This window comes from Morchella sextelata (genome assembly GCF_020137385.1).
Source record: "Morchella sextelata strain SCLS chromosome Unknown scls_14, whole genome shotgun sequence".
Lineage (NCBI taxonomy): Eukaryota > Fungi > Ascomycota > Pezizomycetes > Pezizales > Morchellaceae > Morchella > Morchella sextelata.
This window is the reverse complement of record NW_025408629.1, coordinates 1,712,859-1,739,523: the sequence shown is the minus strand read 5'-3', so window position 1 is coordinate 1,739,523 and position 26,665 is coordinate 1,712,859. Positions and strand designations below refer to the sequence as shown.

Here is a 26,665-nt window from a genome sequence, read left to right as displayed (position 1 = left end):
CGGTCCCTGAACTTCCCTCGCTCGACACCCCCCTTCTTTGTTCGTTCGGTGCCCTCACGGGATGCGTCCACCGTTCACCCCTCGCCAAAATAACGGCTACTCTCGAAAGCCGTCTTCGCCCCTCCTTATTTTCACTCATCGCACGAGTGATCCCACACGTCGGGTACGCACACTGTCAGTAATCTCCAGTCAGCGAGAACCTACTGCCAAAGCGCTCGACAGCCCGCGAAGTTAGCGACCCTTCGGTCGCGAAACTATCGTCAAATTTTTTACCCGAGGTCCCGTGACCTTACCACTCTCTATCGGCCTTAACCAGGCAACCCATTCTTACCCGAGGCGGCCCGCTCCCCTCACCCCAACCCAACCGGTCTCCGAGACCACCCCTCAACACAATACGGTCGGCACTTTCGATTGCGACCCCCATACATACTGAGTCTCAGACTCAACCCTCTTTGCATGTCCCCTCCAGAGGACACCACTTCAAACACGACTCGGGCACAGTCTTTAGCCGTTGCTCCTGGGACCGACGACCCCACCCATTCTTATCTGACCTACCGGTCACCACTCCTCAACTCCTCGCTGCCTGACAACCAGATGCCCGAGGACCCACATTCGACCCACCCCCCCTCGCTTTCACACCTGACGCTGTTGCGGTTGGCCTTTCCTGCCTTTGTGCGCGTGGTTTCCCAGTCCTGTTAAGGTTCGTCCACAGATATGACACCGGAGACGTTGGTAATGATACCGTTTCGGTTGAACACCATGTTTAGGATCGTGCTCGCTTATATGTAGTTGACGGAGAAGTTTGGGGTTCTTTCTTACTGCGGGAAGGTTTCTTTGTTGTCGCTTAGATTCTGCTTACCTGTACCACTTGTTATTCGCGCCCTCTTCGTGCGCTGTTTTTTCTTATCATGTACGTAGTTCTCGTAGCTGCGGTAGTTAGTTTTTGTACTTTGTTTTTTTCTTCGGGTTAGTCGGTGGAGGTTGTAGTCGGGTAGTTAGGTGTGCGATAAGCTTCGGCTTCTAAGCAATATAAGATTCTCTCTCTCTCTCTGTATTTATTCCACGAATATTACTTTTGTTCTACGCTACGTCATAGGGCTCATCTTGGATCTCGGATCAGGATTGAACCACCTCATAGTCCATAGTCACGAATCTCTTCTACTACGTTCTCGCTTCGGTTGTATTCCTTGGCATCATAGTCCATCGCCTATAGTCCCCGTGATACGTAGGTTGCGTCCTCTATCGCCAACCAATACAATACCATAGTTTACAATGTCGGAACATGCACCTATTGATTATCAACAACTCAACAATAACCTCCGAACCTTTTTTCAAGCGCACCCATAGGTCGATGAAGTTGTTGGAGCCGAATTCTATGCGCTTCTCCAACAGTGCCAACATGGTCTTGCTCAATATGCAACGGATTTACAAGAGGTAGAAGCGGAGGCTGAGAGGGCAAGAAGAATGTTTGAACGAGATCTTGCTGCTGCCCGAACCCAACAGACTGCTGTCCAAGCTGTTACCCCTGAGGGAGCACCCGTTGAGGACAATGCTCCACTTGCACCCCCAATACCACCCGCTACAGATACTACCTATCGGTCGGAAAAGCTTCCGGATCCTGAGGTGTTCAGGGGGGATCGTGATCGAGAAAGATTACACCTATTTAAGCAACAAATGAAAATCAAGCTATTGGGAAATGCCGATCGCTATCCCACCCTACAGTCGAAATTATCCTATGCGTTCAGCAGATTGGAAGGCGTTGCTGCCAATCAGTTCTTACAGTATGTCGGGGAAGGAGGTATTACCTTGCCCTCTATGCTACGGTTTTATGAAGTTTTGGACACTGCTTTTGGGGACCCCGATCGGATGCGCACGGCTAGGAGGAACCTCCGGAACATCCGTCAACGAAATCGAACGTTCGCCGACTCTTTCGCTGAGTTTCAACGGTATGCTGCTGAGTCGGGTATGGATGAAGTCTCTCGGATTGAGGCTTTGATGGAAGGTATTAATGCGGAACTCGATGAATCAATGATACACCATGAAACTCCTGCGACGGTAAATGCCTGTGCGACACTTTTGCAACGGTTGGATAATCGCCGTCGAGCGGCAGAAGCTAAACGAGGAAGTAAAAAACCTTGGAATGTTACTACTACTTCGGCCCCTCGTCCCCCACCAGTAAATCCTGTTCCTGCTCCCCATGCTGCTGCCCCAGTCGCCAATGTACCTGTTACTGAAAGTCATCCCTCATCCCGCCCGGGAGGCGATGTACCAATGGATCTGTCTGGAGGACGTCGTCGCCCCTCCCGTGCCGAAAGAAATGCCCGCTTAGTTGAGGGCCGATGTTTCTATTGCGGAGGTGTTGGACACATGGTTAGGGATTGTCCCCAAGCGAGGGCAACTGGAAATCAACCAAGAAGGCCTGTAATGAGAGGAGCAGCATTGACGGTGGAGGAAAATGATGGAAGCGATAACGAGTCGGCAAAAGATTTGTCCCTGCACTAAGTGGCTTAGCTCAGGGACCGTTTAAGAAATTTTTCTAGCATGTGTATTTCTGGTTTTTCGGTATCAGAGGAGGAAATGGATGGGAATCAACTTGTAGTAACTTGTTCGATTTCACAGAATAAAAACTCTTTCATCCCCACCTACGCTCTTATTGATACCGGAGCATCAGGATACGCTTTTATTGACGAATCTTTTGCACGCCACAATAATCTTACAATGACCCCCCTTAAAATACCTCGCCATGTAGATGTTATAGACGGAAGGCCTATCAAATCAGGAAAAATTACCCATATTGTCGATGTCTCGCTGGACATTCATGGTCATCAGGAGACTGCGCCATGTTTTGTGACGAAGTTAGGACACTATCCGATTGTGATGGGAATACCTTGGATGCGACGTCATGATGTTACGATTCGACCAAAGGAAAATCTACTTGTCTTTGACTCTCGGAGCTGTTGCCAACACTGTTCACTTAGCGGAACTGCAATTATCGTTCATGGAATCTCGATTCCCTTACCAGAATACCATACAGTCATCGTTTCAGCAATTGAAAAATCTACCGTCGACATCCAAAAACTAGTACCGAAGGAGTTTCAACATCGTCTCCATATGTTCAAAGAATATGACGCTTCAATCCTTCCACCACATCGGCCGTCCCATGATATTGAAATAGTGTTAGAAGAAGGCAAACGACCACCATATGGACCTATATATGGATTGTCTCAAATCGAGTTGAAAGCACTACGAGAATATCTTGATGAAAATTTACCTAAAGGATTTATTCGGGCTAGTGAGTCACCAGCGGGAGCACCTATATTATTTGTGAAGAAGAACGATGGAACCCTTCGACTTTGTGTTGACTATCGAGGTCTAAATGCAATTACAATCAAAAATCGATATCCGTTACCACTGTTAAAGGAAACCCTAGCCAAGTTGTCAAAAGCACAATATTATACCAAGTTGGATTTGCGTTGGGGATATAACCAGATTAGAATAGCGGAGGGGTACGAATGGAAGACGGCATTTCGGACTCGATATGGACATTTTGAATATACAGTAATGCCGTTTGGATTAGCTAATGCCCCTGCTACATTTCAACATTGGATCAATGATATCTTACGTCCTTATCTCGACCAATTCGTAACAGCATACTTAGACGATATCCTCATCTACTCCGAGACTCTATCGGAACATAAAGAACACATTCGAAAGGTTCTAAAGGTACTTGATGAGAATCATGTTCACCTTAAACCTAAAAAATGTGAATTTATGGTTCAGGAAACGAAATATCTTGGTTTAATCCTTACCCCGAATGGGAATAGAATGGACCCAAAGAAAGTTATCGATGTTTTGGAATAGTCTACATCGATGAACCTTCATGATGTTCAAGTATTTCTAGTATTTGCAAATTTCTATCGACGGTTCATTCTAGGATATTCGAAAATTGTTGCTCCACTTACAGCTTTGACCAAGAAAAATGTTAAATTCGAATGGACGGATGACAGGGAGGAAGCATTTCAAACTTTGAAAAAGATGTTTACAACGGCACCGACACTAGTTCATTTTAATCCGGATCGGAGGATTGTGATAGAAACCGATGCATCTGATTATGTTTCAGCAGGAATCCTATCTCAACGTGATGACGAAGGAATCCTACCTCCAGTTGCTTTATTCTCCAAAAAACATTCTCCTGCAGAATGAAACTATGAAATCTATGACAAAGAACTTTTAGCAATTATACGATGCTTTGAAGAATGGCGACATTACTTGGAGGGAGCTCAATTCCCAATTGAATTTTTTAGCGACCATCGGAATCTTGAATATTTTATGACAACAAAATTATTAAATCGTCGACAAGCCCGTTGGTCCGAATTCCTTTCACGCTTCGATTTCGTTATACAATTTCGGCCAGGAAAACAGGGAGCGAAACCAGATGCATTGACTAGAAGATCAGGTGATCTACCTAAAGAGGGGGATGAACGGTTGACGCATCAGAGTCAAGTGATTTTGAAGCGAAAAGATTTGAGTACAAAGCTAAGTTTGTTCGCGGGTTCTTTGTCAAATGAATCCGCTGAAGGAGCGTCCACTGTAGAGGAGTTATTTTCAAAAGCTTACCAAGTTGATAGTTTTCCAAATAAGATCCTCACCATGCTTTGGAATGGCGTTCGCCACTCGAATAAAATTTCGCTTGCCGAATGTACGGAAGATAACAACGGTCGGCTACTTTATCGAGGTGCATTATATGTACCAGAGGATAATGATCTTCGGCTAAGGCTCCTAAAAGAACACCATGACAAACTATCGGCAGGTCATCCAGGTAGAGCGAAAACCTTAGAACTCCTAAGTCGAGAATATTATTGGCCACAGATGCAAAGATACGTCGATCAATATGTTGGGAATTGCAATGTGTGCACCCGTAGCAAGGCGCCCCGAAATGCACCTTATGGAGTACTTCGTCCGATGCCAATACCTGATGGACCGTGGACGGATGTGTCAATGGATTTTGTTACCGATCTTCCTGAGAGTGAGGGATATGATGCAATCTTGGTCGTGGTTGATAGGTTAACCAAAATGCGACATTTGATACCAACAACCAAAGAAGTGGACTCAAGGGAAGTAGCGAGGTTTCATGGATCGACTAGTGGAGGAACGGGGTTACGAAGAGTTGGATTAGTCAGAAAGGTTCTATTGAGTTCTATTGGATTCTGTTGATTGTTAATGTATGAGTCATGTTGGATTTGTCATCGCTGGGATTTCCTTGAGTATATTAAGGGGAGATGTTTGTACTTCTTGTTCTTTTCCTTCTTCTTTCTTTACGCAACGTCTTCTGTATCTACGCCGTTTACTGCTATACAATATCACCGTTCTCTTCTCTCTTTAAAGAAGACCACCGCCTCGCTTCCTCCGTGCCCCGTCGAACCTTACCAACGCTAGAGTCCCGTGGGACCCCTATTACGAGTTCCCATACCGCCCCCTTATTACACTCTTCGTACCCTGCGGAATACTCGCTACTCACCCCCTTGAGATTACGTTGCGTCGTCATCCGCACCGTACGACATGTCCACCTCCGACCCACCTGTATGGGCTGCACCCAACGATGTAGAAGGATTCAGGCAGATGTATGAGGCCGACTCTACTGAATTATTCAACAACATCGCCACCCTCGTCCAGCGCGTCCGCCTCCAAAGGGACACCTTTCATACACAACTCACCGCCGCCAACGAAACCATTGACAACCTCGAGGAGCAAATAAACCGGCTCAACCTCGACCTCAATGTCGCCCGCGCTGCCTCCGCCCCTACCGTCGCTGTCCCCGTTGCCGCTGCTCCCCCACCTGCTCCTGTCCCCGCCTTCAGGTCTGAAAAGTTTCCAGACCCTGAAAAATTCGACGGCACCCGCACCAAGCTCCCCGGATTCACCACCCAACTTCGAATGAAACTTGAAGTCAACCACGATCGGTTCCGAAACGAGGCAGCAAAGGTTATTTATGCCGTCAGTCGCTTGGAAGGAAGGGCCCTTGACCAGGTCGTTCCACTCGTTAACGCTAACCCTGCCGCCCCCTTCTCCTCCGTCACTGCCTTCGTTGCCCATCTGGAAGCTTCGTTTGGAGACCCAGACCCCCGGGGTACCGCCCGTCGCCAGCTCGTTGCCCTGAAGCAAGGTAAAGGGGACTTCGCCACCTATTACTCGCAGTTCCTCCGTATCGTGGCATACCTGGACTACAACGAAGGAGCCAAGATCGATGCCCTGGCCGAAGGACTGTCGGAAGATCTGAAGGACGCCATGACATACCGGACGGATAGGCCTAACACCGTCGAGGCCTATGCCACCATGTTGATGACAATTGATAACCAGGTTCGGGGCCGTAAAGCTGAACAACGGGCCATCCGGAATACGATGGGACAATTCACCGCCCCCGCTGCTGTCGCACATCCATCTCACACCGCCGGAGGCCTCGCCCCAATGGACCTCTCCGCTCTCCAAAGCCGTCCCACTCAACGTCCTGCCATCGAACAACGATACACTTTTGTCAATGGACAACGTAAAACCTCTGCCGCGGAAAAACAATGGCGAAGGGACAACAACCTCTGCATGTACTGCGCTAACCCCGGTCATGTCTTTGCCAACTGCCCCTCTGCAAATCGTCCGCGTGGTAATCAACCGGTTATGAGGGGCGCCCTCCTCGCACCCAGTCATACGGCCGTCGACCCCGCTGTTCCACCGGTCGCTAGTCCCGCCTCCTCTGAGTCGGGTTTTCAGTAGTCCCGGGCTTGATTAATGGCCCCTGCCCGGGACCTCCCAATGTTTCTCCTTTGTCTGCGTTTTCTATCTCTGGCTTCTCGGTATCGTCTGTGGAGGATAAATTGGATGGGGATCATTTTGTTGCTTCTTGTAAAATTATAAACAATAAAATATCCATTCAAACTCACGCATTGATTGATACCGGTTGCTCCGGATTCGCATTCATTGATGAAACATTCGCGCGCCATAACAACTTCCCATTTCTCCCCCTTAATTCACCCCGCACTCTTGAAGTCATTGACGGACGGCCCATATCTTCCGGACAAATTACCCACCTCTGCTACCTACCACTATCAATCGACTCCCACCACGAAACTATCCCCTTCTTTGTTACCAAACTCGGCTCGTACCCACTCGTCCTCGGAATCCCCTGGCTCCAATTGCATGACGTTACATTACGGTTTAAGGACAACAGTATACTGTTCGACTCCGAACACTGCAAACGCAAGTGCAACTCTTCCGCGATACCCGTTCCCATCAAGGGGGTTGCACCACCGCCCCGTTTCCACTTCGTCAGTTCAGCTGCTCTTTGTCGCTTTGCTCGAAGGGACAAACTCCAAATCTTTTGTACAACTATTGAGGAAATAGATCAAACAATGGGCGAGGCCCCTAAGGAAGACTGGAGAACCCGAGTCCCAACCCAGTATAAGAGGTTTTATGAAATGATGGACGAGAAATTCGCTAACGAGATGCCGCCTCGCCGCCCCTACGATCATAAGATACCACTTAAGGAAGGGAAAGAGCCCCCTTTTGGGCCACTTTATGGTATGTCCCGTGAGGAACTTATTGTGCTTAAACGGTACATACAGGACAACCTCCAAAAAGGCTTCATTCAGGCCAGTTCTTCGCCTGCCGGCGCCCCTGTCCTATTTGTTAAAAAGGCCGATGGAACACTCCGCCTCTGTGTCGACTATCGTGGCCTCAACGAACTCACTGTCAAAAACCGCTACCCGCTGCCACTTATTCGGGAAACTCTCGACCGCCTTTCTAAAGCCAAGTGGTACACCAAACTTGATCTTCGCCAAGGGTACAATCAGATCCGAATGGCTGAGGGTGAAGAATGGAAAACAGCCTTCCGAACGCGTTACGGGCATTTCGAATATACGGTGATGCCTTTCGGCCTTACCAATGCACCAGCCACCTTTCAACATTTCATCAATGATTGCGTTCGCGACTACCTCGATATGTTCTGTACGGCCTACCTCGACGATATTCTTATTTATAGCGACACCCTCGAGGAACACCAAATACACGTCGAAAAAGTCCTGGAAGCCCTACAAAGAAATGGAGTACTGTTGAAACCGGAGAAATGCGAATTTCATACACAAAGCACCACTTATCTCGGCCTTATTATCGAACCTAATGGTATTAAAATGGACCCGAGAAAAGTGGAGACAGTGAAGAATTGGACCGTCCCCAAAACAGTTAAGGATGTGCAAGCATTTCTAGGTTTTGCTAACTTTTACCGCCGATTTATACGTGGATTCTCGGAACTGGCTTCTCCCCTTACCAGACTGACGCGTAAGGATATATCATTTGGATGGACACCCGAAGCCCAAACCGCCTTCAACGCCCTGAAAGAAGCCTTCACCACGGCTCCCATTCTTACTCATTTTGACCCCGAGAAAGAAATCACCGTGGAAACTGACGCATCTGACTATGTCTCTGCCGGTGTACTCTCCCAATACGATGACAATGGTACCCTTCGACCTGTCGCATACTTCTCAAAAAAGCACTCCCCCGCCGAATGCAACTACGAGATTTACGACAAGGAACTACTGGCAATTATTCGGTCTTTTGAGGAATGGCGACCGGAACTTGAAGGAGCTGCACATCCAATCGCCGTTATATCCGATCATAAAAATCTCGAATACTTTATGAGCACCAAACAACTCAACCGGAGACAAGCACGGTGGGCAGAATATCTGTCACGGTTTAATTTTGTCATCAAGTACCGACCAGGGAAACAAGGAGGGAAACCGGACGCGTTGACAAGAAGATCAGGAGATCTCCCTGGAGAGGGGGATGAAAGACAATTGCATCAGAGTCAAGTGGTATTAAAGAAGGAGAACTTTGATGCAAAGCTAAGTTTGTCGGCGGGTTCTTTCTCAAACGAGCCCGCTGAAAAGAACGCCTCACTGCATGGACTATTCGATGAAGGATACAGCACTGACCCGTTTCCACAAAAGGTACTGGATATGCGGAATAAAGGTGAACGACAATCAAAGGACATATCACTCGCCGAATGCACCGAGGTCGAAGGCCGATTGCTTTACCGAGGCAATATATATGTCCCCGATTACGACCCTCTTAAGCTCCGAATCCTCCAACTTTACCATGACGCTGCCTCTGCTGGACACCCGGGACGCGAGAAAACATTCGAACTCGTTAGTCGAGACTACTACTGGCCCCTTATGCGTAATTATATTGCCCGCTACGTTCGGAACTGCCACACCTGTCAACGAAGCAAGCCCAATACCCACGGAAAACTCGGCGTACTTCGACCTTTACCGATTCCCGAACAACCATGGCGGGAGGTATCAATGGACTTCGTTACCGGCCTACCTGAGAGTGAAGGGTACGATGCAATTATGGTAGTTGTTGACCGGCTAACGAAGATGCGACATCTCCTCCCCTGTAATACAACTGTCAACTCCGAAGACGTCGCCCAACTATACCTGCGAAACATATGGAAGCTCCACGGGCTACCCACACACGTCACCTCCGACCGCGGTACGCAATTTACGGCCAAGTTTTGGAAGGCTCTGTGTAAACACCTCGACATCGAAGCAAGGATGTCTACCGCCTTCCACCCGGAGACCGACGGCCAAACCGAAAGGCTGAATGCTGTGATGGAGCAATACCTACGTGGGTATGTTTCTTACCAACAGGACGATTGGGTAAAATGGCTTCCTATGGCAGAATTCTCCGCCAACAACCAGGTCTCCGCATCCACTAAAGCTACACCATTCTTCGCGAACTATGGATTCCACCCCCGTTTCACAGTGACGATTAAATCGCTCGACAGGACCCCACCGAGTCTTAACGCTAAAGACTTCGCCTCGAAGATGAAAGAACTCCATGAGTACCTACGTTCCAACATCCGCACGGCGCAAGATCAACAAGAGCAGGCCGTCAACACTAAACGAACGCCGGCTCCACGGTACGATATCGGCGATATGGTGTTTGTTTCAGCAAAAAACATCCGAACCGCGCGGAACTCCCGGAAGCTGGACTGGAAGAAGCTGGGACCGTTCCCCATTAAAGAAATTATATCGCCATATGCGTATCGAGTCGACCTGCCTAGGAGTATGAAGATGCACCCCGTCTTCCATGTATCATTGCTAGACCCCGCTGCAAACGATCCTGTACCGGGGCAAATTCAACCACCACCCCCACCTGTTATCGTCGAGCAGGAGGAGGAATATGCAGTTGAGGAAATCTTGGACTCGCGGGAAACACGGCACAGTGGCCTGCAATATTTTGTTAAATGGACAGGCTATACCGACCCCACCTGGGAACCTGCCGCATACCACGACAATACCGCCGCCGTCGATATCTTCCATATACACTACCCCGACAAACCTGGACCGTTGGAAGGCAAGATTAAGGTTAAGGCTCGCAGGAGCTCGCGCTTGAAGGGAGGGGCTACTTTCATGGATCGACTAGTGGAGGAACGGGGTTACGAAGAGTTGGATTAGTCAGAAAGGTTCTATTGAGTTCTATTGGATTCTGTTGATTGTTAATGTATGAGTCATGTTGGATTTGTCATCGCTGGGATTTCCTTGAGTATATTAAGGGGGGATGTTTGTACTTCTTGTTCTTTTCCTTCTTCTTTCTTTACGCAACGTCTTCTGTATCTACGCCGTTTACTGCTATACAATATCACCGTTCTCTTCTCTCTTTAAAGAAGACCACCGCCTCGCTTCCTCCGTGCCCCGTCGAACCTTACCAACGCTAGAGTCCCGTGGGACCCCTATTACGAGTTCCCATACCGCCCCCTTATTACACTCTTCGTACCCTGCGGAATACTCGCTACTCACCCCCTTGAGACGAGGCTATATATCGATAATGTTTGGAAGCTACATGGATTACCAGATACTATTGTATCAGATCGAGGAACACAGTTCGTTGCAGAATTCTGGAAGTCGCTTTGTAATCGTCTAGAAATATCGCCAAAATTCTCTACTGCATTTCATCCCCAAACAGACAGACAAACGGAAAGAATCAATGCCATAATGGAAGAGTATCTCCGAAGCTATGTTTCCTACCAACAAGATGATTGGGCTCGAATGTTACCAATGGCTGAATTTGCGACAAACAATCATGCCTCCGAAACAACAAAGGTCTCCCCGTTTTATGCCAATTCAGGAAGAAATCCAAGAATGACCTTTGGCCTTTTAGAACATGGTAGGACCACTGCGGAAGACCAAGCTAATAGCATTGCAAGAGAGATGGAAAAGATAGTGGAATTCCTAAAGGAAGAAATGTTCCGAGCGCAAAGAATACAAGAAGAATCCGCCAATGCGAATCGAACTCCAGCCCCTCGCTGCATTTTGGGAGATAAAGTTTTCCTATCGACACGTCAAATTCTAACGAAGCGACCTTCCAAGAAATTCGATTGGAAACGTATTGGACCCTATAGCATTAAGCGGATCGTTAATCCCTATGCTTACGAATTGGAACTTCCCCAGTCGATGAAAATACATCCAGTATTTCATGTCTCATTATTGTCTCCTGAAGCAGGTAATCCTTTACCTGGACAACAACAGTCGCCACCACCTCCGGTTGAGATCGAAGGAGAGGAAGAATGGGAAGTCGAAAATATTTTGGATTCGAGGAAACGAAGAGGAAGGTTTGAGTACTTGGTACGATATAGAGGGTATGATGAAGCCTCCTGGCAACCACTATCGGACCTTGAGCATTCACCTGATATCGTCAAACGATTCCACGAGCATTATCCAGGGAAGCCTAAGCCTACCAGGAGGTAGGCCTTAGAGGGGGGCGTGATCTGTAATGGCAGCTATGTATTACGGCCAGGTAATAGATTGGTACGAGACGAGGAGATATTGTGTAGTGGAATTAGGATTTGTAATGGGGATTCTGTTATGTTCTTTTTGTTTCTGTTACGCGGAAGTATTAGTCATCATTGGACTATCGTTGGATATATAAGGGGGTGTTGTTTCGTGCTTTTATTTGTTTTCTCTCTTTCCTTCTCTCTTTACGCAACCTCTGTATTCATTCGCTCGCCTCTGGCTCGCGATGGATTTCTTCCCCCCCGAGATGGAGTTATACTGATTCTCGAATTGCTTCGGTCCCTGAACTTCCCTCGCTCGACACCCCCCATTCTTTGCTCGTTCGGTGCCCTCACGGGACGCGTCCACCGTTCACCCCTCGCCAAACCAGCGGCTACTCTCGAAAGCCGCCTTCGCCCCTCCTTACTTTCACTCATCGCACGAGTGATCCCACATGTTGGGTACGCACACTGTCAGTAATCTCCAGTCAGCGAGAACCTACTGCCAAAGCGCTCGACAGCCCGCGAAGTTAGCGACCTCTCGGTCGCGAAACTATCGTCAAATTTTTTACCCGAGGTCCCGTGACCTTACCCCTCTTTATCGGCCTTAACCAGGCAACCCTTTTTACCCGAGGCGGCCCGCTCCCCTCACCCCAACCCAACCGGTCTCCGAGACCACCCTCAACACAACACGGTCGGCACCTTCGATTGCGACCCCCATACTTACTGAGCCTTCGGCTCAACCCTCTTTGTATGTCCCCTCCAGAGGACACTACTTCAATTACGACTCGGGCACAGTCTTTAGCCGTTGCTCCAGGGACCGACGACCCCACCCATTCTTATCTGACCTACCGGTCACCACTCCTCAACTCCTCGCTGCCTGACAACCAGATGCCCGAGGACCCACATTCGACCCACCCCCCCTCGCTTCCACCCTGACGCTGCGGCGGTTGGCCTCTCCTGCCTTCGTGCGCGTGGTTTCCCAGTCCTGTTAAGGTTTGTCCACAGATATGACACCGGGAACGTTGGTAATGATATCGTTTCGATTGAACACTACGTTTAGGATTGTGCTCGCTTATGTAGTTGACGGAGAAGTTTGGGGTTCATTCTTACTACGGGGAGGTTTCTTTGTTGTCGCTTAGATTCTGCTTACCTGTACCACTTGTTATTTGCGCCCTCTTCGTGCGTCGTTTACTTTTATTTTATGTACGTAGTTCTTGTAGCTGCGGTAGTTAGTTTTTGTACTTTGTTTTGCTTTCGGGTTAGTCGGTGGAGGTTGTAGTCGGGTAGTTAGGTGTGCGATAAGCTTCGGCTTCTAAGCAACATAAATTTCTTCTTCTTCTTCTTCTGTATTCATTCGGCTCGCTAAGGCTCGCCACGAACTCCCTGACAATTAACCTCGCTTTAAAAACATTTTATTTTATTCCTCTCGGTTTACCCTGGTATACCATACCAGGCTGAGCCACTTCGTCCCCGATCGTACGGTCGCGTTTTGTTGTTCCAAGCGAAAGAAACCTACGAAAACTGGCTTCCAGCGAAGAATTCTCCAGCCTTGACCTCCCGAAAGGAAGGAAAAGAAACCTATCCGAAACATCACTCTACGCCGCCAGAAGAACTGGACATTCAGTTATGTCGCAGCAAGCTTCGCTCCAATCCTTCTTCACCCAGTCTTCCCAGCAAGGGACAGCCCCCTCGCAGAACAGGAACACCCAGGTTCCCGACCCAACCCCATCCGGAGCTCAAGAACAGGAATTCTCCTCGACCTTCGCAACAGAATCCGACTACAACGACCCATACCAACCGAGAATTGACTACCTCTACCCGAGCGTTGTTCCCCAGGACACTCACACCCAGACGGACCTGAACTATATTACCTGGGCCATCAGACATGCCACCAGCCGAATCTGCCCACCCTCCGACAGGATTGAAATCCTCGAAGAGCAAACAACTACACTCCGGAGAACAGTGGATACACTGAAGCACCAAATCGAGGCGCAGACAAATATGATTACCAATATGCACTCAGCGATCCATCTTCTCCTCAACAAACAACCACAACCGCAACAACCGCAGCAACCACAACAAAACTATCAACAGCAACAACAGCAACAACAGCGAAAACCACAACAACCGCAGGGACAGAGAATGCCCCCTCCAGCGGTCCTCCAAACAGTTCCCCAAGCAGCGCCTCAGGCAGCTCCTCAGGCCCCCCTACCCGCACCCCCCCAACAAGCCCCACCCCGTGGATGGAAAGCAGGCACCTGGGCCGCCGTGGCCTCGGCACCCAGTCCTGCTCAAGGAAATTTCCAGGTTGTTGAGAGAAGAAAGAAGTACGCAAAGCCAAAAGCGGACCCTCTCTTCAAGCCAGAATATACCAAAATCAACAGAGAAATATTGTTGAAACCACTGCCCCATCCGACGTCAATCCCTCCGAGATCAGGACCCTAGTCAATGCAAGAATTCAGGACGAATCCTGCCACTTCATTTCAGCAAGGAGAACACCCAAGGACAACTTTATCCTGGAAACAAAGTTTGTCACCCCAGCAACAAAGGCAATGGAATATGCCAAAGAAATTGAGGAGGCTCTCCTCACCCTACAAGTACCAGTCGCCATTATCCGGGCAAACTCCAAATGGTCAAAGTTCCTTATTCACGGAATCCCTACAACGGTCGGAGAAGGCGTCGAGGCAGGACAACTGGTAGCATCCGAAATTAGAAGCAATTATGGAGATAATTTCCAACTTGCCCAGATTCCCCGCTGGATCTCCAGAGCAGAGACTCGAATGGAGAAAACCCACTCATCAATGGTCATCGCGTTCCCAGGACAAGTTACAATGGAAACACTAGGAGTTAAGTTCCTATCCCTCTTTAATCGAAGCTGCCACATTGAGGCCTTCCTCCCAACCTTCCCAGACACCCAATGCGCGAAGTGCCTCGAATACGGTCACCGCCAGGAGAAATGCAAAAACAGTGGGAGATGCGGTCATTGTGCCGGAGACCATCTCACCAGCTTCCACCCATGCAATCAATGCCAGGGAGGATACAGATGCACTCACACCCCAATCAGATGTCTGAACTGTAAAGGAATCCATAAGGCCTCCGACCCAGCATGCCCCGAAAGAGTCAAACGCCGATTCCTCAACAAAGGAAAGGAAAACGCCCCACCCGCTCAAGACCTACCGGCCGCACCCATCCAAGAGTTGCATCCGATAGTTCAAGTACCAGCCACCGCCCCAGTCGGAGCCACACCCGTTCCCGAAGACGACCAACACATGACAAATAATGCTTAGGCCTCGAACCACCGCGCTCGCACACCAACTCAATTGTGCACGGAGCGAACTTATCACCAAGGCGGCGGTAGAAGAAGCGGAAACAGACTCTAGTATTTATTTCCTATTATTACAAGAACCATGGACCTCAGCAGAGGGATATCCACCAGAATCAAATCTCTTTTATATCTTTACGGCCAGCAACACCAATACAAAATGTACAACATACGTCCGCAAACATGCCAACCTCAAACCAAAACACCACTACACACACGATAATTTCATAGTATCGATTACGGTAGAAATCCAAAACAAGAAAACCCAAATCCTAAATATATACTCCCCAGGCCGAAGTGGCCCCTTTGCCCAAATAGCAAAAACAATCCAAACCCTCGACAATTGCCTAGTAATGGGAGACTTCAACTGCCATCACCAATTGTGGTACGGAGTAACATCACATGAATACAGAAACAACATCCGAGCAGACCGCGCCAACGGTGCACGGCTAAAACAATGGATAACCCGACAGAAACTGACCCTCCTGAACGAACCAGGCGTCTTTACGCACTTCCCCAGAGACAGAGGGAAAAGGCCTACAATTATCGACCTTACATTTGTAAAAGGCCCAACTCTCGACCATAATCTACGATGGAGCACTGAACCCTATGGAGCGGGCTCAGACCACGGGAGAACCTCCGTTCACTTACACTTGGAAAAACCACCATTCGTACCAAGACGGATGTGGCGACAAACAGACTGGAAGCTCTTGGAGAACCATATGTCAAACATTTCTCTCCCTGCAGAGGCATGGGAAACCAAGGAACATACGGAACAAACCGTCGACTTCTTCCTAGAACTGGTCAGGGCAACAATCACTATAGTAACACCACTCTCGAAGGAAGGAGTAAGAGCCAACTCCTGGTGGTCAGAGGCAATGAAACAAATGAAGGCAAGGGTAAACGCGGCAGAAGGGAAGGCGAGAAATACAAAGAAACCCAACCACGCGGAGGAGCACCGGAAGGCATGCAGAGAATGGACAGTCATGATCCGGAAAGCAAAAGCGGACCAGCGGGAAAAGACGATGAACGAGGCGAAAGGGAGTGAGGTCTGGAGAATCCTGAATGCAGGAAGAAGAAGAGACACAATCATACCAACAATACAAGGTGAAGAAACGTTTGCGGGGAAGTGTCAAGCTCTAAGAGCCCAACTTTTCCCCTCAAAACGGACGTCCCCCGACCACCCCCCCCTAAACATTAGACCCCCTTCTTTTGACCTTAGCAACACCTTCGACATAGTCACCCCCGAAGAACTTAATAAAGCAATCGACTCCTGTCCAGCGCACTCGGCGACCGGCCCGGATTGCATTCCTTACACCTTTATTAAAGCAATAGTCAAAGCAAATACAACTCTGATCCAAGACATGTTCTCCGCCATGCTCCGGCACGGTGTACACCCAGCGGCATGGAAAATAGCTAAGTGTATCCCGATCCCGAAACCCGGTAAAGCGAACTATCATGAAGCAAAAGCCTACCGGCCCATTTCCCTTCTACAATGTTTCAGCAAAATCCTGGAGAAGATAGTGGCCCAAAGACTCTGCACCGCTGGAGAAATTCTAGGCACACTCTCAGCGAATCAATTTGGAGGAAGACCAACCATCTCGGCAATCGACGCCCTGCTGTGAACCTTAACACCAATACAACAAAACCTACTACTGAAAAACAGTACCGGAGTCGCTCGGCGAGACAGGCCAGCGATCCTAACCAATGATATCCAAGGAGCATTTAACTGCGTCGACCACCTACTCCTCGCGGAAATCATGCAACAACAAAAATTTCCTACCTACTTAACAGAATGGTGCAAGGAATTCAATACAGGCAGAAAACTACAGTTCCAATTCAACCATGAGCTAGAAGAGCCACAGCCCTATGACTCTGGAGTGCCGCAAGGTAGCCCCATGTCCCCGGTGCTATTTATGATCTATGCTGGAGTAATCCTGGACCCAACAAGCAGCCCGAAAGAGATGGACACTACTTACATCGATGACGATGCGCTGGTGCAAATATCCAAAACACCAGGCTTCACAATCAAGAGAATGGAGGAACGAATGAGAGAGAGACTAATAAAAGCTGAGCAACTCCAAATTAAATACGACCCGGATAAATCCGACCTGATCTTCTTCCGGCCCACCACATCATCCACACAACAACCACGACTTCCGGTCAAAATTAACAACATCAATATACACCCCAAGGAAAGGCTGAAATATGTAGGAGTCTGGATAGATCCGACCCTCTCCTTCCGGCCCCACATCGAAGCAGCGATCGCAAAAGGCCTCAAAGCCCTCCACCAGATTCGTTACACAGCCCGCCTGCCAGGCATAACGGTTAAAACAATCCATCACATTATAACACAAGGCTTCCTCCCGAGCCTACTCTACGGATCCGAGGCTTGGTGGACTGGCGCAGACCACATTATAAGATCCCTCGAACCACTATATAATGAAGCGGCCCGGATCATCACCGGCCTACCACGATGGACCAAAAGAGCTAAACTCCTCCGAGAAGCAGGCCTACCCCCCTTAGAACATCTCCTGACATATCGCTCAAGAAAGTACGGAACCAGAATACTCTGCACCGAGGCAACCCACCCCAACAACGAATCCCTGATCGAGCTCCTCCCATACAGAGAAGCAAATATCAAAGGAACAGGCCTACACCGAATCGCCTCCCTACTACTCCCATACCAGACCCCCGGAAATGCGAGAGATAAGTGGAACCAAAATAAACTACTACGCGACCACCTGTTGGAAGAATGGAACACACAATCAATACCGAACTACCACCACCGGGGGGAATTCCGCCCCCCCCCCAAGTTAGCGAAACTTACCCTTACGGAAGCAAAAAAGGTATTTCGAATCCGGTGCCAAACCACCCGAATCGACAAACACGCAGTACATACAGACCCCGAACCATGCCAGTGTGGTATGGAAAACTCGGCGAAACACATACTTATGGAATGCCCAGCGTGGGCTCGAATCCGCACCCCTCTGATAGAGAAGATCCCCGGAGCGATGACCTGGGAAAACTGGATGTTTACAAACCTGAGAACGGACCTCATCCTACAATTTGCAAAACAATCTCAACTCTCGAAATGGTACGAGTCGGCGGAGGCGGAGGCGGACCTGGAAGAGGGGATGGAAGAAAATGATCAGGAACGGGATTAGGAAGGGTGGTTTCCTTTTACTCTTTAATTTTGTTTTATTTTGTCTTGATGGATCCAGCGCTCGAGTCCGCTGAGATATGCTATTTCTCCTTGTCGTTGGGTTTTCTGGCCGAAGTGTCGTTCTGGAATTTCCTTGTTATTGTTTGTGTTTGTGCTTGCTTTGTTCTTGTTTTGTTCGTTTGTGTTTTGCGTTTGTTGTTTTTCCTTTCTTTCTTTTTGTTCGGTTCGTGTTTGAGGTGGTTGGGTCGGCGTGCGATAAGTCTTGTACTTCAAAGCAATATAAGTTTCTTCTTCTTCTTCTGTATTTATTCCACGAATATTACTTTTGTTCTACGCTACGTCATAGGGCTCATCTTGGATCTCGGATCAGGATTGAACCACCTCATAGTCCATAGTCACGAATCTCTTCTACTACGTTCTCGCTTCGGTTGTAATCCTTGGCATCATAGTCCATCGCCTATAGTCCCCGTGATATCCGTGTACTCGTAGGCTTTGTAAGGCTGGCCCCTTTTCTTGCACCAGGTGCATTCCTTGTCGCTTGTAGTACTCCTAGTATGGAGTACTTTGTTCCCTGTTTGAGGGGCTACCTCATTCAGGTTTTGTAGTCGTTGGCGTACGTCTTCATAGGTAATATCCTGTTTGGTCTGGATGTTGTCGACGACGTTGCTCAGCGATTTGGATAGCGAGCTTAGGAGGAATGCCGCTATGGCTTCGTTGGATTTGGTGAAGGGTAGGAGAGCCTCAGCGAGTTTGTGGTCTGCGCTTTGGCATCTGGACTTGAGAGTATTCCAGTTCGCATCGAAAGTCGCGAGATGCTCGTTCAGTGATCCACCTTCTTGCATCTTCGTATCTAGGACGTGGCTGAGGAGGGTGATCGCGGTGTTGAGTGAGACATGATCGTAGAGGTCTTTGAGCGCCTTCTATGCATGGAATGCATTTTCGGCAAAGACGACTGTTGGTTATATTTCTTCACATACAGCAGAGATGAGAAGGCTGTGCATTTGTTTACGAGCCTTCTTTATCTCGATTTTCCTGAGTTCGGTGTCATTCTCGGTAGGGTTCTCGATGCTCAACGCTTCCCACCAGTCTACAGCATCGAACGTTATCCTCCAGGCACTCGCCCAAGTTTGGTAGTTGGATTGCCATGTAGTTTAGGGAGTCTATCAAACTTGAGACGAATGTTACTGGTGGCTGTGGTCTCTGAGGGTTTAGTCTCAGCAGCCTTGGATGACGATTCTCCACCTGAAGGCATGATGTTGTATGAAGTGTTGTTGAGTTAAGCGAGGTGGCGATGGTGTAGTGCGGATTCTATTTGGCAGAACCCTGGCTTATAACCAGTGAATTGGAGTGTGGGAGAATAGACGACTTGAGGAGGGTTGAACACGTGACCTTTGTGAGGACTATGTTTATAGTGTGAAGAAGATACTAGTGCGCCGCTGAGTTCCAGCGACAACTGTGGGAGTTTGTTGCTCCTTATATACATATAGTTCTTAGTACCACGTGATCCCCTGATTACATAATCCTAGCGCTAAGCCTCCTTATTCCAACTATGAGTCATTCCTTATACATGAGTAATTACCATACATAACCGATTTCGCAATGCCATATTTTTACAGCTAGTTAGGGTTACGATCGTTGAAAGCGGATTTTGTTAGTACATCAATGTGTATTTGGTGGTGGTTGAAACCTGCTTATGGGTAGTTAGGGTTACGAGAGTTGAAAGCGGATTTTGTTGGTAGATCAATGTGTATTTGGTGGTGATTGGAACCTGGTTATGGGTAGTTAGGGTTACGAGCATTGAAAGTTGGTTTGGTGACGTGTACAAAATACAATGTTCGGTCAAAACGAAATACATCAATGTGAATTTGATGGTGGTTGAAACCTGGTGGTGGGTAGTTAGGGTTACGAGCGTTGAAACTGGTTTTGTTACGTGTACAAAATACAACCTTCGGTAATCTGAAATATATCAATATGTATTTGGTGGTGGTTGGAACCTGGATGTGGGTAGTTAGGGTTATGAGCGTTCAAATCTGGTTTGGTTACGTGTACAAAATACAACCTTCGGCAATCTGAAATATATCAATGTGAATTTGGTGGTGGTTGGAACCTGGATGTGGGTAGTTAGGGTTATGAGCGCTCAAATCTGGTTTAATTATGTGTACAAAATACAATCTTCGGTAAAAATGAAATACATCAATGTGTATTTGGTGGTGGTTGGAACCTGGATGTGGGTAGTTAGGGTTACGAGCGTTGAAACTTAGTAAAGCCGTGACCTGGAGTAAAGTATCCCAGAGCGTAAGAAGACAGCGGAGACAAATAGTGGGATTCGCCCAATGCGGTAATCCGGAGTTCAGAATCCGAAATATATGTATTCCATCGAAGCAGAGGATGGGGAAACGCGGCATCATTGAATTTCGAGCGCCGTCATGATCGTGGGCTCGAGACGGTGCGTTCAATGCCATGCAGTCATCGATCGTTGTACTCGCCCGGTGAGTGGCGGCGCCGGGAGTGAACCAGGACGGGTTGCCAAAACTCACAGTGAGTTACCCTACTCAACAGCCCCCAACCACCACCTCCGCCCCCGCAATCACGACCACGACCCCCTGTACGCGCATACCTGATGATGGGAATGGACTCGGGTCGTCCTGTTCGACCCATAGCCACGGAGCCCGGAATTGTGGGGCGACAGTTCCCGGGCAACCTCAAAATCCTGTCCGACATTCCACTACTAGAAACCTAACTAAACCTAACCCTAGCTAACCTTATTTACGCTTCACTTGATTCCTTTCAGGTGTCGACAGTTCTGCAGGCCGTAGTGGTGGGAGGGGGCGATGTCTCGATATGGTGGCAGAGGCGTGCAAATACCTGTCGTTGTATGCCCTATTCATTGCAGAATCGTTGAATCATTTGGTGCATAATCGCTGCCTGTTTGGTGCATGATTTGGAGCAGAATCGTTGCCTATTTGGGGCATGATTTGGAGGTATAATCGTTGCCTATTTGATGCATGATTTCAAGCAGAATCGCTGCCTGTTTGGTGCATGAATCGCTGCAGCCTTGATGCTTGATTTGGTGCTGGCGGAGGTGTCAATTTGGTGCATGTGGTGGTGCTAGATTTGTTCGCGGGGAGCCGGTGGTAGAGATACGGGCTGTGGAGCTGCGGCCTATGAAAGTGCGGACTGTGGAGGTGCGCGCTGTAGCCGATAGGGTACTGAAGCCTTGCGAATTTGTATGTGTTGTGCGGGCAAATCTGCGTTGGGTCGGAACGCAATGCATCCATACAGGTAGAACAACCGCCTCACGACGCTTGTTCTAGGAGGCAAAAGCAAGTCAACCGTACGCCCCCTATATATCAAAGGAGAAGTGCCTGAAGGGGACTGTACGGCACGTAGAACTGCATACTATAGGGGTCTCCCTGTTTTTGGTGATGGGGGGCTAACCTTAACCCTGAGTTCACCCCATCAGAAATGGGTATAATAGTCCCAGGTCAAGTTCTCACTCAGTCCAAGTCTAGTTCAGTCCACTCAACATGCCCAGCAGCAATAGGCCCAGCAACAGGCTCAGCAACAGGCCGCTCAACAGGCCCAGCAGGCTCTACTACTCCCTCATCAGCACCAGTCAGTGCTCCACTGCATGCTATTGCACCGGAGACCTCTCCATTCAAGCCCCGATGCCCCTCTCGGTTGTTTTCTATTGCAAGCCCATCCGAACTAATAGACCACCCCTCACCAGTATGACAGAGAAGAATTAGACCTTAGCCATCGCCGATTGTACAAGAGACATCCCTGAGTGTTCAAGAGATATCCTCGAGCTCGAGAGCATTTAAGATGACTCAAGCAAGCAAAGCGAAAATGAATTTAGATGTACTCAACCTACCTAAAGTGTACACCAGCATCCCCAACCGCCTAAAGGCAGAAATGCAAAATGTAGGTTGGGTCGATAAAAACACCTCCGGATTGCCTGTGTTTAATGCCCTATGCCTTTATTTAATTAACCTGCCCTCCCTCAATGATTTTCTGCTAATTTGGACTGGGAGTGACTCCGATACCCGTAGAGCACTGGCGAGTGCTCTACAGTGGCTCATCGCCACTGTTGGTATGAAGGATAAGTTATCAAGGGGACAGGGAGACCGTCAGTTCAAAGATGCTGCCAGTGATAGTGATGATGATGATGCCGGCGGTGGTAAGGCAGCCAGAAGACGCTCTCGCAAAGGGAAAGAGCATGTAGCACCTACAGAGCTCGTGCGACCTTTCATAATGGTTTCCATAGTGGACCCCGATGCTATAGGTGCATTCTTTATCCTCGTCCCACCACCTACTTATGACTGGAATGATCCCCTGAACCAACCTCCATTTATCGGAACTTTGACCAAGATAGCCTTCCCCGAGTTATGCAACTTGATCCTGAAGTATACAGCACCTGGCAGAGCAGTAAGGACTATCTGGGGAGCAATTGAGAACGTCCCCCCGGCAGCTGTTCCTCCCGTTCGGCCAGTGGAGGTACAAATTACGGATTCAGAGGAGCTCGAAGGTTGGTTGTGGAACAGCAATGCCAGGCCTCGGAGGATATTGACGGTCCTCCACAGAGCATGCGTGAGTGCTAACCTGGGTGGTGCAGAATCCCCTCCGTTGAACCCAGCTTTCCCTCATGTTGAGGAAGATGATTATAGCGTGATCGATATTCCTGCAGAGGATTCGGATTACGAGGAGGTAAAGCACCGAATAAATGCCAAAGGACTGAGGGTTTATATGCCTAGAACTGATACTAGTAATCAAAGGCTAATTCAGACTCTTGTTAGGCGTCGCGATAGACAGCAGGATGCTATCGACGATTTAGACCCCAAATAACTTAGGAAGTATCCTTTGGGTGTCAGGGTTGCTGACCCAAACTTCTTACAGGGGACGATCTGGACACCTGCCGGGATAGCAGCCAAGAGAGCTGCTGATGCACTCCCAGCTGCTGATGCTGGAGGTGGTGGAGGTGGTAGTAGTGGTGATAGTGGTGGTGGTGGTGGTGGTGGTGATGGTGGCGGGCATCATTAGTTCCCTTTGGTATAATCTCTAACTTCCCTTCCTGCGGAATTGTCACTAACCTTTTAATAGTTGTTAGGATTACTCTCTGAGCACTCGCGATAGCTGCTGAGGTGCGGTACGATTTGGTGTTTTGGGTTTCCCTTTGTATATCAATGGATGAGTTATACCGGATAAGATTAGATTAGATTAGATTAGATTAGTCCAGGTAGTAATTGCATTGCTTTTATTTCAAAGTCGAATCAAACTCCTTGATTGCTCTCAGAGCACTCGTTACCGCTTCAGAAAGTGCAGTAAAACGAGTGATGATAAATGATGCGGTTGAGTGCGGAAATAACGGTAACACCGGATGATCCCTACCGTATGAAGATTAGCGGCGCAAATTTTCTCGCCAAGAATTGATTTCTAATTAAAGATATCACGAGTGCTTCTAGAGCACTGCAGATATTCCTACCAGTCATCAGAATGGCTCCCACCAAGTGCTCCTCCAGTACAGCACCTCCTGCACCAAAGCACCCATGACTCCCATCACGACCTGAAGAGGATGGAGAGACTGATGAGTCTGAGATATCTTACCGACCATTGACTCCACTACCAGCCCGCACTCGGAGTAGTCAATCGACCACCGCAATCCAAATAGCTCGGAAGGGTCTTCTCCGTTCTTCCGAAACCCCGACTGGGAGGAGTATTCCTCGGAGGGTAGAATTTCATCTCCCCACGGATCATACTGACAATTTTGAAGCGCAGGAGGAGCCTGAGGCAATTGAGGCGCCTGAGATGGAAGAAATAGTTGATACTAGCCACTCAGACTATGATGATGCTCCGGAGAATGACCATGAGAGCTCTGAGGGGGATGAGGATGAACCGGAGGATGAACCTCAAGCCCCCCCAATCTTCCACCCAGATGTGTCAGACTGTTGGAAAGAGACCTCATACAATTCAACCAACTACTGCCAGATCAGTGGGCAATGCTCGGAGGAAACCAACTGGCATGGTAGCGGAGGTGATTGCTTCTTCCGACGTATCGGTGGACGTGGTACAGGTTCGACTCTATCTCGCTCATTGATGCTTTTTAACATGTAAGTATTAGTGGCCCACGATTCAGAGGAGAACTCGATGGGGCGCGAAAGTAATACGTAAACAAGGGAGAGCAGCACCCACTCCAGCACCCAGCCAGAATGCATCCCAGAGAGCACTCCCGACATCCCAGTGAGCAGTCATCAGATTCCTTCAAGCCAACTTCACGGTCAAGGTCGATCGCAAAGAGTCTACGAATTCGAGTACATTCCCTCATCTAGGGAGGAGGACGAGAGTGCTCCGATGCCAGAAAGTGATGGTATTTAGATTCCGGGAAGCGAGATTAGTATTCCGGAGGATACTCACGACGTCTTTGAGAACACTGGTGATATTCCTTCGAGCCAATTGACTTGGAGGTCTGTGGTCCCTAACTCTAGGAGTGCAAATGTGCTGTCAGTGCAGGCTCAGAGAATTGAGAAGGGGTGTAGCATGTTAATCGGGTAGCATACTCTTCTATATGAGCCCTTTCCACCTGCAGCAAGACTTTCGATAGTGGTAGTGAGCATGTGGGCAACTGCAAGTCACCAAGTGGAGTGTAAAGTAGACCTTGATGAGGTTGTTATTAAACAGGTGAGTGCCCCCAAAGGGATTACGAGTGCCCCCAGAGAGATTACGAGTGCTCTGGAAATATAATTGAGAACAATAGCTCAGAAGTCTGCACTCCCGTGTCCGTTCCAACTTGATGCACAAGGTGAAAGGGGGCCTGACAGACTCTACAATATATGGGCTTGGAAATCTTGTGGGGCCTGAGGCAAGGGCGGCCCAGGTGGAATACCTTTTGAAGAATGATCGTTTCTTGAGCCCGCAAGAGCATTACGAGGTATGATGGATGCCCAGAGAGCACTCGGGATAGCCACTGACAGATTCTAGACCTACCAACTGCGCTTTCTGGCTCCTGAAATTATCCATATATTGTATTTTAAATACTTCGATGCGGTAAGAATTCGAGGGGTTAGGGATCCCGAATTTCTACAGTGGATAACCACTACCCTTATTTGCCTGATATCGACGGCGATCTGGCACGGCACTTGGGCGTTGTCAACAGGGAATTACTTGAAGCCTGATAATTTTCAGTCGCAGAATGAGAGTGTCGTGAGTAAGTATGGCCCGATGCCCACGTTGATATGGCGAGTGCCTTGGGAGCAATGGCGGATGCTCCTAGGGCTATATGGGATTGCTGAGCTGACATCCAAACTCGAGTAGAAACGTTCAACAGGATGAGCAACACTTGGAAGGGGAGAAGTAAATTGAACCAGGAGGCCACCTTGGAGGTAATCAAAGATAACCTTCGAGAAAAGGTATGATACTTCTAGATGCCGGTAATGCGAGTGGTATTCTAAATGCTAACCCTAATAGATACGAGATAAAAAGGGGGTAACTATTGAGGTGATACCGGAGGAGGGTTTTAGCGAGGACGATGAAGCGCTGGCTGCGGATCTTGCCGCATTCCGAAATGCTCGGAGAATACCCACAAGTGCTCCAAAAGGTCGGGTTGGTTCCGACAGTGCCCAGGACGAAGTGATTAATGCCCAACTTCGTGGCGTTGACACTGAAGAGGAGGGGGAGGAGGAAGAAGAGGAGCCCGAATTACCTATAGTGGGAGAATACAAAGGGGGAGGAGTAAGGATGTGTACAACAATCGCGAGTGCTAAGGAAGATAGTGGGGGATTTGTTCTTTTCCGTATATTGTATTAGGGTTCGTTAGGGTGTCAAATAGCATATTGTTTTAGTATTAGGTGGAGGATCACGGTGTTGAATGGACCAATTCTAAAAGTGCAGTCGCGAGTGCTCTGGAGGCAGTAGAGATCGTCGTGCGAGTGATGTTTTGGTAATCTCATGGTAGAATTGTGAAGACCAGAGGCTGATACGGTAGAGAGGTGTATGCCTGGAGAGAATGGGGTGCGGACATATAGGAATCGGTACGTCGGGCGTGAACCAGGTTTCAAAGCACCCGATCCGGCAAAGTCAGGAGGGGTCAGGGCAATTATTCTATCTCAGGGCCCGCTGGAGCAGTCGGGAGTGCTGCAGGAGTAGTCGGGAGTGCTCCAGTAGCAGTCAGGATATACAAGTAAGCAACTGGCATTCTCTGGCAACCGAACTGACGTCCGGGTTGCGACGAGCGCTAGGATTAGGTGTCGGGGCACTTTGGGCGGACTAGTGTGCGCAGGGGCGGACAACCATACGCCAGAACTCAACAGGAGCACTTGCCGTATCTCTGGAGACGTAGTTTACCTACCGAGTGCCCTGAGCA

General features: G+C 48.7%; 3 protein-coding genes across 3 annotated transcripts; all 3 read left to right on the top strand.

Moving 5' to 3' along the window:
* Positions 1-2,577: 2,577 nt before the first annotated feature.
* H6S33_003322 (uncharacterized protein) lies at positions 2,578-5,214 on the top strand (the record flags this gene model as incomplete). The annotated part of the gene is made up of 3 exons (XM_044834699.1): positions 2,578-3,774; positions 3,862-4,138; positions 4,226-5,214. 3 exons carry the CDS (start codon positions 2,578-2,580, stop codon positions 5,212-5,214), a joined length of 2,463 nt encoding a protein of 820 aa, XP_044692529.1.
* A 5,828-nt stretch (positions 5,215-11,042) lies between these two features.
* Positions 11,043-11,795, top strand: H6S33_003321 (uncharacterized protein; the record flags this gene model as incomplete). The annotated part of the gene is made up of 1 exon (XM_044834698.1): positions 11,043-11,795. One exon carries the CDS (start codon positions 11,043-11,045, stop codon positions 11,793-11,795), a length of 753 nt encoding a protein of 250 aa, XP_044692528.1.
* A 9,979-nt stretch (positions 11,796-21,774) lies between these two features.
* H6S33_003320 (uncharacterized protein) lies at positions 21,775-26,095 on the top strand (the record flags this gene model as incomplete). The annotated part of the gene is made up of 11 exons (XM_044834697.1): positions 21,775-21,989; positions 22,344-22,837; positions 22,925-23,016; positions 23,206-23,332; positions 24,080-24,416; positions 24,483-24,673; positions 24,914-24,984; positions 25,061-25,234; positions 25,285-25,510; positions 25,618-25,712; positions 25,771-26,095. Coding segments are annotated over 11 exons (2,347 nt in total), but the record flags the coding sequence as incomplete, so codon positions are not given.
* Between the last annotated feature and the right edge of the window lie 570 nt (positions 26,096-26,665).